At 35.7% G+C, this 12,293-nt stretch overlaps 1 protein-coding gene across 2 annotated transcripts in view; it reads left to right on the top strand.

Moving 5' to 3' along the window:
* Window positions 1–12,293, top strand: part of LOC123527894 (plexin-2-like) — a 180,167-nt gene that overhangs the window by 18,626 nt on the left and 149,248 nt on the right. For both annotated transcript variants that reach the window (XM_053523577.1, XM_053523578.1), the window contains one exon: window positions 5,015–5,115. In XM_053523577.1, coding sequence (XP_053379552.1) covers window positions 5,015–5,115 — 101 coding nt within the window. The remainder of the gene's footprint in view (window positions 1–5,014; window positions 5,116–12,293) is intronic.

Here is a 12,293-nt window from a genome sequence, read left to right as displayed (position 1 = left end):
ATCTACTACTATCTTAATTATGCCTCTATGAGTGGTAGGGGCATATAGATTTGGTCTTGTCCGTGCATGTGAGCGTCCGTCCGTCGCACGAAGTTCTTGACGCATCTAGCTCAAAAAGTATTTGATATAAATTGATGAAAAATTGCATGAGTCTTTATCGTGATATGTACTTGCGTACCTTCTATTTTTTGTCTGTCTCCGCCCCTTATTTCCAGAGTTATGGCCACTGACATAGTCAAAAACACATATTTTCACCTTGTGACACGCCTAGCTCAGAAAGTATTTGATATTGAATGTGTCTGTAGGACACATGGTGTGCCCCCACTTGTACATTTGTCAAAAATAAGGGGCAATAATTCAATGATTCATGTTTGCAGTTTTAAGGGGATATAGCCTCAACAAACATTTTATACAAAGGATTCATCATTCTAGGCCATATACCTCTTGAACTATGAGCATCACAAACAAAACATCCACTATTTTGGCTATTTTAAGGGCAATAACTCTGTAATAAGGCTAAGGTTTCTTAAGAAGAATGCCAAGTGTGCAAGGTCACATCATAATCAAGACTCATGCAGTGCTTCATGAATTTACATCAAACTTTCTGAGCTAGGCACGTCATTAGGTAAAAATGTGCATTTTGAACCATTTCAGGGGCCATAACTCTGGAAATAGGAGCCAGACGACAAATAGGAGGTTCACAAGTTCATATCATGATAAAGACTCATGCATGGTTTCATCAATTTATATATAATACTTTCTGAGCTAGGCGTACAACAAGGTGAAAATGTGCATTTTTGACTATTTCAGGGGCCATAACTCTAGAAATAGGGGGCAGAGTCAGGCGAAAAATAGGAGATGCTCAAGTTCATATCACAATAATGACTCATGCAAGGTTTCACCAATTTATATGAAATACTTTTTGCGCTATCCACATCACAACGTGAAAATGTGCATTTTTGACTACTTCAGGGGCCAAAACTCTGGAAAAAGGGTGTAGAGACCATAGAAAAATAAAAGGTGCGCAAGTTCATATCAAGGTTAAGATTCATGCAAGGTTTCATCAATCTATATCAAATACTTTCTGGGCTAGGCGTGTCACAAGGTGAAAATATGTGTTTTTGACTATGTCAGGGGCCATAATTCTGGAAAGAAGGGGCGGAGCCAGACAAAAAATAAAAGGTACGCAAGTACATATCACGATAAAAACTCATGCAATTTTTCATCAATTTATATCAAATACTTTTTGAGCTAGGTGCGTCAAAATCTTCGGGCGACGGACGGACGCTCAGATACACGGATGCACGGACAAGACCAAATCTATATGCCCCTACCACTCATACGGGCATAATTAAGATAGAAGTAGATAATCTGAGGCCATTTCTTGAACTGCAAAATTATTATTCGTATAGATGTGTTGCTTCGAATGTTTAGCTTCGCATGTTTATTTACCCCACCCACTTTTCCCTAGCTTGAGAGTGTACCACTATTCCAATATTAATCAGAGTGTACTGATATATTGTCATTTTAATGTTTACTTAGCTTACAATATCTGCTGAAAATAACACCTAAATATCTCAACTAATAAAAATGTTTTAGATTTTTGGTGAAGTTCGTCCATTGAAAATCAGTAAATTTGATTAGGCCACTTTGTGGCTCTGTGTTGAAAAAAGTATTCAAGACAATTTAAAACGCAACATGTTGTGTAAATGTCCATTGCATAGTTATTTTATCACGAAAGTTCCAGGTAAAAAGTTTGAACCATTTTTAAAAACGCGGCGGAGATTTTTTTCCTGGCTGGTTACATGTCAAATTACCCCACCCACTTTAAATGTGAATTTCTATAAAAGTAAGTCAAAACTGATAACAGTAACACTTGTGAATGAAACTTAATACATGTAGGTATATTGTCATAAAATATAGAGAAAATCAAAAAACATTTTGCGCAGACACCTAACTGCGACCCCCCCCCCCCCCCCCTACCCCCTTTATAATATAACATGGAAAACTGGCATTTTTCCAGATTCCTGGAGAGAAGCTATAGTTATTCCAATACCAAAACCCGGGAAAGATAGCACGAACCCCAGTAATTATAGACCGATTGCCCTTACTAGTTGTTTATGTAAAACTCTAGAACGTATGATCAATTCTAGGCTAGTTTGGTATCTTGAATCTCAAGGCCTAATTACTAACTTTTAAAGTTCTTTTCGCAAGCTGCGCAGCACAATTGATCATCTAATTCGACTGGAAAATTTTATTCATTTTATGCATTTGTTAAAAAAGATCATCTAGTGTCTGTTTTTTTTTCGATTTGGGAAAAGCTTATGACACGACATGGAAGTATGGTATTATGAATGATCTTAACGACTTAGGTTTAAAAGGTCGTCTTTCAACATTTATATCACAATTTTTGTCTGATCGCAATTTTAAAGTACGTGTTGGTTCATCCCTGTCTGACTCATTTTAGCAAGAACACGGAGTTCCACAAGGTTACCGATTACAGCAGTGTTTGAATAAAGTTCAAACTTGGGCCATAGAAAATGGTTTTAAATCAGTCAAAAACGCAGTATGTTCACTTTTGTCAATTACGGAAACAACATTGTGACCCTGAGCTTTATCTAAATGGTACAAAAATACCCGTTGTTGACGAAGCAAAATTTCTTGGTGTTATTTTTGATAAAAAGCTTTCTTTTATAACACACCTAAAAAACCTAAAAGCATAATGTTTGAAATCGTTGAATCTTTTAAAGATAATTTCAAATACTGATTGGGGAGCAGATAGCAAGTTTTTGTTAAGACTTTTTAGAGCTTTGATTAGATTACGGTTGTGTTGTTTATGGTTCAGCCAGAAAATCGTATTTACAAATGTTGGATACTATCCATAATCAAGGTCTTCGTATTACTCTTGGCGCATTTAGAGCATCGCCTGTTTAAAGTTTGTATGTTGAAGCAAACGAACCCTCCCTTTACACGAGACTTGAAAAACTGTCATTGCAATATGCTCTGAGGGTAGCTGCCAACAAATCAAATCCTGCTCATAAAATCATATTTAAACCTAAGTACCACGATTCGTATGACAGAAAACCAAAACAAATTAAACCTTTTGGATTTCGAATAAACAAATCTATGAAGGAAATTGATTTTGAATGAATTTGATGATATATAAGAAAACTTAGTTCTGAATACACCACCATAGACTCTAAATTCTACAACAGTTCTTTTTGATATGAAAAACCACCTTGAAAAAGTCTGAAACAAACTCTGAAATATTCAAGTCCAAATATAACGAAATCAAGTCGACTTACAAAGATCATTTTCAAATTTATACAGATGGTTCAACAGATGTTTTAGATCAACAGTTAAAGTCATTTTACTGTTATGTATAAAACCAAGGCTTTTTAGCTCTGAAATGCAGTTAATGTGGTGGAGATTCAACAGGCACTCATAGTTTCCATGGCAGAAAAATCAGAGCTCTTGTTTCCTTTTGTTGAAGATGAGCTTCAATGACTCCGTATAAAGTAATCAAATGCCTTCCGTAGTATTTGCTCTAGCTCTTTTAGGAATCCTTTGGCATTCGTCAGAGGGAGATGTAGTAAATATGGTTCTAAATGGAGGTCATGGCTAGAGGGCTCCTAGTCACCGGCTTTTGGAAGCCGCTCAGCCATTTCTTATGATAACAATGGGGATCTGTATAAGTGTTAACATAAAAGGTAACTGGTGGCGGATACGTATCTGGCAAATATTTATTGATACAGTTCGATAGTACCCTCTTACTTTTTATTAAGAAAATCTCGTTTCTTTAAGATACATAAGAACTGCTTTAGTAACATAATGACCGTATCTAGATTATTTGTCAGTTTGAGATAGTAAGTAATGAGAAACTATTTTAAACTTATAACGATGATTCATATTCATATTATTAAAACTCAAGGTTAGTCAAACCTGTTGTATTTAACTAGAAGCTTAACCCTAACTTGCATTTCATTCTCTGAAACGACTAATGATAAAGATAACAAAACGAAATTCAATTTTTCTTTTATAAAGGCATAATATTGTTTAAGTTGAAACCGAATACATTGGATAACCATCAAAACTATATCAATTTAAAATCCCATTTTTATTTATTATATCTGGATAAATAAAATAAATTAAAACTAATTATTATTTTCTTTTAATTCAAGATTATGTTTGGTATGCTGTTTTAGAGAACGAAATATTGTCTTTTCAAAGAACAAAATCTTTAACATTTTTATGTAGTTTCATTGAGTTATGATAGTTACGGTAGAATTAGTCCAACTCGTTATGTAATTATCAATTTCAATTCATTTCAGTGCGATTTCACGTCTAATTCTGTCACATCTGAAAAATACTGGTCCACGCCTGAACATACATTTTGACTTCAAAGTGAAAGACATACATGTATTTTAATAAGGCAATTACATATATTTATCATTTTATCTTATGACAAGAACAGGCACATTAATAAGCACATCAATTTAAATGAATAAACAGAACACAAAATAAATAAAATTGAACCAGTTTGGATAGTTATTGTAAAATCCTGGTTAAAACACAAGTAAATTGCGCGTATACAATTAGAATAAGCCTAAGACGTTGTTAAGGGAAATTAACTGCTTTTACGGTACCGGTATACGGCGCTAAATAATATGCACCTACAGTGACATACTAAAGAATTGTTGTTACCAATTACCAATAACACATCGATATTACAAGCCAGTGAGTGATTACCTAGGAACTCTGACGTGCTCATAACATGGCGCATTACGTATTATACGAAATCAAGCAGAAGGAACACACATGCTATTGAAAACTATATCACCTTTTGCTATCAAATGATCATTGTGCAAGCAATCATGGCTGGAAGGTTGAAGAGGTTCAGGGTGCATCTAGGGACACGGAATCGGTATAGTTCACACTAAAGAGCTTCGACATATAAATGTTTGTTTTATTTCTCCCTTCTTCATATAAAAATGTTATTATTATATAATTGCAGGTATTAAAGATACCCGTGCAGTCGTGCATATACTTTTCGTCTTGTGAAGACTGTGTCACTGATCCACACTGTGAATGGTGTTTTGCTTATGAATATCACAGGTAAACCAAACAATTCTGTATTTATAATTTTTCAGTCAGTCTTTGGACTTGAAGGCCAACTATTTTTTTTTAAGCTTTTTTTCAAAGTATTTTTAATAAAATATGATCACCGGCGTATTGAATTACTTTTGACTAAATGGATTAATGACTGCCTAGCAATACCTTTCTTCTATGACGATTGTGTCCGAAATATGGAATGATGAACAAGTAGCCTCATTCTTGACTTTTCTCTCTTTTCAGTTTTTCTGGTCTTTCACTATTTTTTTTCTTCAGCCTCGTTCTTGGAATCAATCAAATCATTTATTTTATACGCCCGTCTGGAAGACGGGGCGTATTATGGGAAAGACCCTAGCCGGTGGGTGGGCGTTTGGGCGAATGGGCGGGCGGCGTCCACAAAAACTTTGTCCGGAACATTTCTTCTCTATGCATGAAGGGATTTTGATGTATCTTGGCACAAATAAATTTCACAATTATGCGCCGGATTGCCATGTGCAAGAGCAAGGTCCCTAGGTCTAAGTCAAGGTGGTAAAAGGCTGAATTTAAAATAACTTTGTAAGGAGAATTTCTTCTTCATGCATGGAGGTGTTTCGACATAATTTGGCAAAATTGTTCACTAGTGTCACGCGCAAGAGCCAGGTCCCTAGGTGTCAGGTTAAGGTCACACTTAGAGGTCAAAAGTAATATACTATATAGATTTATTATGTCTTCCCCGTCCCTCTGGGGGAGACATATTGTTTTTGCCCTGTCAGTCCGTCCTTCCTTCCGTCCGTCTGTACGTCACACTTCCTTTCCGAGCAACAACTGGAGAACCATTTGACCTAGAACCTTCAGACTTCATAAGGCTATAGGGCTGCTAGAGTAGACGTCTCCTATTGTTTTTGGGGTCACTCTGTCAAAGGTCAAGGTCACAGGGGCCTGAACATTGAAAACCATTTCCGTTCAATAACTAGAGAACCACTTGACCCAGAATGTTTAAACTTAATAGGATGATTGGTCATGAAAAGTAAATGAATCCTGTTCATTTTCGGATCACTCCGTCAAAGGTCAAGGTCACAGGGGCCTGAATATTGAAAACTATTTCCGATCAATAACTAGAGAACCACTTGACCCAGAATGTTGAAACTTCATAGGATGATTGGTCATGAAAAGTAGATGAACTTTATTGATTTTGGGGTCACTTCGTCAAAGGTCAAGTTCACAGGGGCCTGAACATTGAAAACCATTTCCGATCAATAATTAGAGAACCACTTGACCCAGAATGTTGAAGCTTCACAGGATGATTGTTCATGCAGAACAAATGACCCCTATTGTTTTTGGGGTCACTCCGTTAAAGGTCAAGTTCACAGGGGCCTGAACATTGATAACAATTTCCGATCAATAACTTCAGAACCTCTTGATCCAGAATGTTGGAACTTCATAGGATGATTGAACATGCAGAGTAAATGACCTCTATCGATTTTAGGGGTCACTCTGTTAAAGGTCAAGGTCACAGGAGCCTGAACATGGAAAACAATTTCCGATCAATAACTTGAGAACCACTTGACCCAGAATGTTGAAACTTCAAAGGATGATTAAACATACAGAGTAGAAGACCCCTATTGATTTTGGGGTCAGTCTGTTAAAGATCAAGGTCACAGGGGCCTGGTCAGGTAAAATCATTTCTGGAAAATAACTTGAGAACCTCTTGACCTAGAATTTTGAAACTTAATACTATTAGGATGATTGGACATGCAGAGTAGATGACACCCATTTATTTTGAGGTCACTTGATCAAAGGTCAAGGTCACAGGAGCCTGAACAGTGACTTAAGAACCACTAGGCCGATAGTGTTGAAATTTAGCGGGATGACTGGACATGCCATGTGGATGATCCCTATCGCAGCCAACCATCAGTGTCTCTTTGACTTTCGCTCCTGACCCCTATTGACTTCTTGCCTATAGGACTTTGCATTTGGGGAGACATGTGCTTTTTTACAAAAGCAATTTCTAGTTGGTACTGTTTCGTTTCTCAACATGACCATTTCGGTCTTGGTCGTTCCAATATCCCCGCTTTCATAGCTATGGGTATTGTATAAGCACCCATTGGATATGATGCCTGCTTTTTATTTTGTCTTTTGGCAGTTCCTGTGATATGCAGGCTCCATAACCTCAGATCCCTTTTCTAAATTCTAATTTGTTTAGTTCTGCCCATTGTTTTTTTCGTTTAGGACAAACCCCTTATTTTATCTGGGGACCATACGCCGCTTTTCATGGAATTACATTCTAGTGTATCATTGAAGGTTCGATGTGCATCGCCGTATGAACACATTCGCGGATGTCTCTAAATTTTATTTTTTTATTTTTTTGTATTTTTGGCATGCGTTTATGTTGAATTCTGCACAACCTCGAGTCTGCAACATTTTTGTTTTGTCGTGTTGAACGACCTGTCGAGTTTCTACATTTTCTTTTCCTTTCAATATCTTTGGTTTGGGTACAGTTATTGCTTGGTGTGTAGATAGCTTTTATCAAACAAAAATGGTTCGGAATGTCTTTGAGGTCACTTGAATCAGGGTCAAGGTTAATGTGACTAAAAGTAGAAAAAGTGGGTCATATTTGAAACAAAAATAGAATTTTGTGCTGTGGAATGGAACGATTCCTGTTCAAATATCGCTGACATCCAAAATTATATTTTTTCCTTTTTAGTTGACAAAATTGTCATTTTAATGCCATTGGGTAAGAAAAAATAGAAAAAAATATGTTCATAATTATGATCAAAATAGATTTTATTCAGTTTGATCATCAAAAAGATAGTTTAGTGTTTATAATTTTAAATAATTATAAGAACTGGTTTTGATTGGCATGAATGGATGATGTCAGATATATGTAACAGAATATGACCAGTTTTTAAAATAACCTGTTGACATGATGCAACGAAAACCTGGTTTTCGTGAAATTTCTGTATGATAAGTGCATTTGAACATGTGTATCATGAAAAGTGCGAAATAAAAATCTGATATAATAATAATAATTATTATTATTATTTCTACATTTCTTGTTTTAAATTGTCTTTTAAGATTAACTTTCCTTTGTTGTTACTTTAAGGTATAGGTCCATGTCTCGGAGAAAAAAAGTTTGAAAGAAAGAAAGAAAACATTGTTTTTCATGAAAATATAACAGCATATAAAACATTTATATTATTGTACAAAACCATTGTCAATTTATTCATATATGTTCTGAATTCCGGAAAGGGACTACATGAAGGGGCCACACTTCTGGGCAGTCCAGCGCCTTTAAAAACTCACCATTTTTAAAACGCTGTTACATGTCTTCCTTTTGATGCATTTGCAACATCGTACGAGTGTTTAAACTTTATATAACTAGGTAAAACATCGTTTTGACAATTGTTTACATCTATTTCTTTACAAATGGCATTCCTATTTAAAGGGGGGCAACTCATTTAGAATATTTTAAGTATCCAACTCCGTCGAACAGAACAGTAAAACATGTATTGGACAGATAAGTTGTGTGTCAAGATGCTGTTCATTTGCTAAAAAAGAATCTGTTGTTTTGTGATATACAGCTAAATCTTATATAACGTATATTGTAACTTTTCTATAATTCATCGTTGGATAAAACCAAGACAATTTTTCTTTGGTACAACATAGATGTATATTTTAAGGTGTCTTTACCTGGTAAGAAGTTTTTGTGTACTTAATAAATCAAAATTTAGATTTCTTGTGACTTACCTCTCTTTGTTGTAACAATAAATTATAACTTATTCTTGAAAGTTTTCAACCTGGTTGTTAGATTTGGATGTGTCATTGCTTTGGCTTATAATCTACAAACAAGAGTAAGTTTTACTGTAATATCTGTATTCATTGTCGTATTAACTATATCGTGTTGACCAGTAAAATTGTTAGCTTACCCAAGTCACTATAGGGGCCTACGTTGCCGAGTAGTTAACGTCCCTGACTTCGATTCACTTACTCTTCGCTATTCACTTGTCGGTTCGACCCTTACTTGGGGCATAGAATCCTCCAAATGAGAAAGCCATCCAGTCGGCATACAGAAAGAATGCAGTTCTACCAAGGTTTTTGTGTGTTTGTTTGTTTGTTTTTGGCTTAAGGCCGTTTTTCAACAGTATTTCAGTCATGTAACGGCGGGCAGTTAACCAGTGTTCCTGGATTTTGTACCAGTACAAATCTGTTCTTCGCAAGTAACTGCCAAATTTCCCACATAATCAGAGGTGGATGACTAATGATTTCAGACACAATGTCATTTATCAAATAGTCACGGAGAACATACGCCCTGCACGAGGATCGAACTCACGGCCCCGCGATCCGTAGACCGACGCCCTACCTACTGAGCTAAACGAGCCGGCTTCTACCAAGGTGTCAATCCGTGATGAATAATGCCAGGAAGGGGCACCTGGATTCTTTCTCTACCATTAAAAGCTGGGAGATCGCCATATAACGTATAATTGTCTCGGTGTGACATTAAGACCAACTAAATTAAAAAAATTAGTCACTTGTACACGTACTTGAGCTCCTCATTTAAAGGTCACCGTAATACTAAGGGCTCGGGTATTCTCCTTGATTATTTCAAAAACAAATTAGCGTTGTTGTAGTTACATATTTACAGGCACCAAATAGATATTAAAACATTTAAATTGTTGTTTTCTTTTGATATTTTTCTTATATTCCTTTATATAAAACAAAGTTCCTTGGTTTCGTACAAGTACTAATCTGATCTCAGTAACTAACTGTCACATTCCCTTAAGTTTCCCTATAGAAGTAAGAGGTAAATAATTAATATTTTAATTGGTTTGTCTCCAGTCCTATTGTCAATGGAAACATTTTATTTATAATCTCTGTTTATAATCTTCTGTTGTATCTACATAGCATGCTTAGAAATATGTATACTTTGACATGCAATTATTTCATACAAGCAAATGCTACCTATGTAGCGAAATGAATATTTAAGACCCTTTGTTTCCACCGATCAATAGGTAGAGACTTACCCTAAGCCTTATTTACACAAATGAAACAATCCGCTTTTATAGTGAAATTGTTGAGTGAACACCGTTTATTAATCCTAATCTTGTACATGTTATATCTGTGAAAAGGAAAAGTAACCTATTTATGCTAAATGCCATGCACGATAACACAGTTATGCATCTAACAGTCCTGAAACTGATTTCTTCGATTTTCTCATATTTCTAGATATTTTTTCCATACTTCGACGCATATGTATGGGTAGTTGAGATTGTTCTCTTTCCAGCAGTAGCCTTTTCAACATATTTCACCTTGTGATATTCCGTGGGTTTTGATTTTTTTAAACATCGTTCTGTTTGTTGACAAATTTCACCCCAGAAAATGTCCCACTTTATTTGATATTTATAGTCCGTGTCTGTTAACTTCGGAGTGACTATTTGGACGAGTCCAAGTCAGGAAGGTAATCGATATTTATTATTATCTTAGTACACACTTATATACTATAGTACTAACTGGAACGCTTAGTTTGAAGTAAAATATTTGTACTGGCCGTAGAGCGTTAGCCTTACATGTGCGATTCTTTTTATTACCATTGTCGCGTTGGTTCGAATCCCACTGTGATTTATACATTTTTTATATTTGTTTTTTATTTATGTTTTGTTACATTTTTTTTCATACACCATTGAAAAAATTCAAAATGCAATAACACAGCACTACGGTAGACAATAACAAACTGAAATATGGAAATTGATGTTGCTTGAAATATGCTTCAGAGTATTTTGTAGTATGCATTTATCATCTATCTTATACTGAACAAAGTTTTTCTTTGCAACAACAGAAGTTGACGCCTCTGACATGTTGACTACACTAATACTGGCTATATACCAGAGAGGAATTTAACCTGCACGAAATTTTCGAGTGTTTTCGTGCATTAATAATACGATGTGTTTACACAGAGCTGATGGCTGGTCACCTTAAGACAGAAGTTAATTTAATGATATTTCTATCTAAATATATTAATATATCCCAGGAAAAATGAATGATTATGGTAGTTACATTGAAAGAGAAAAGAACAACACCTATTTAGATTCGGACCTACGGTCCCTATACTTAATTCGACATTTCAAACATCAGTGCTTATCCACTGAGCTACCGGGACTGACAGACGTGTTGCAATAAAATATACCCAATATTATTGATTATGTAAGCTGCTTTACCTATTTTGTTAGTTTTATAAGTCCAGAAAACATAAACAAACGTGACGTCACTCCGAAATTATCAGACACGGACTGTATATAGTTTTTTCTATTCAGGTTGCTAATTCAAGTGGCAAGTATGCATGCTTTTTCCATGCTTAGAGGTAAAAAGTGCTTAGTCTTCATGAGGTTCTAGGTCAATAGCCACCTAAGGCTATCATAAAGTCTTAGCGGAGTTGTCTCCATTTTTTCCGAATATTTTACCCGGGAACACTTTTTTTCAGCTCAAATAACTCTTTTTCAGGAAGTGATATATTATTTTTCAGTCCTTTTATTTTGATGCAGTTAACTACACATATGTCTAATATAGATAGCTCCTACTTGAAGTTTGTATTTTTAGTTACAATGCCTACAATAGGATTTTGTCATAACAACATGTAAATGATCTTCAAAATTAATAATTGCGAATATGTGAAGTAAATTGCAATAACAAATGTTTAACGTACTTTCCTCAGTTACATGGCATGTGCCTTTGCAAGTGTCTACGATATTGGGCAAAAACGACTTTTCTCTCAACCCGGGGCAAGCCGGTTACGTGAGCGGCAAGAAAAAAGTCCTCGCCGGTGACCTGCAATACAAAACTTATGATATTCTCTTGTGGCCTGTTCCAAATAAGTTAGCAAAAAGTTTTTGCAGTATGTTTCTACATTTACTTGTACTAACCCATATTTCCAAATGTTTACTCAATTTAATATCGCAAAAATGTATGATTTGCCGCTTTGCCTATCTCGCAAGACCGGCGCACATCGACGTACGCCGGATAGCCCGGGTAGTGCCGGGAAGCCAAACGAACGCCTAGCCCGTTGCACGCGGCGAAATGGCGTACGCCACAAAAGTGAAACGAATTGGCCCATTGGCTGTATGAAATATTAATATTTGATAAGAAATGAACCGCGAGTGCGTTACTCCTATTGGTTTAACATCAAAGCACCTAAACGATGAAATATGGCC

Source organism: Mercenaria mercenaria, chromosome 14, assembly GCF_021730395.1.
Source record: "Mercenaria mercenaria strain notata chromosome 14, MADL_Memer_1, whole genome shotgun sequence".
Lineage (NCBI taxonomy): Eukaryota > Metazoa > Mollusca > Bivalvia > Venerida > Veneridae > Mercenaria > Mercenaria mercenaria.
The sequence above is the reverse complement of the archived record's forward strand: the minus strand, read 5'-3'. Positions and strand labels throughout refer to the sequence as shown.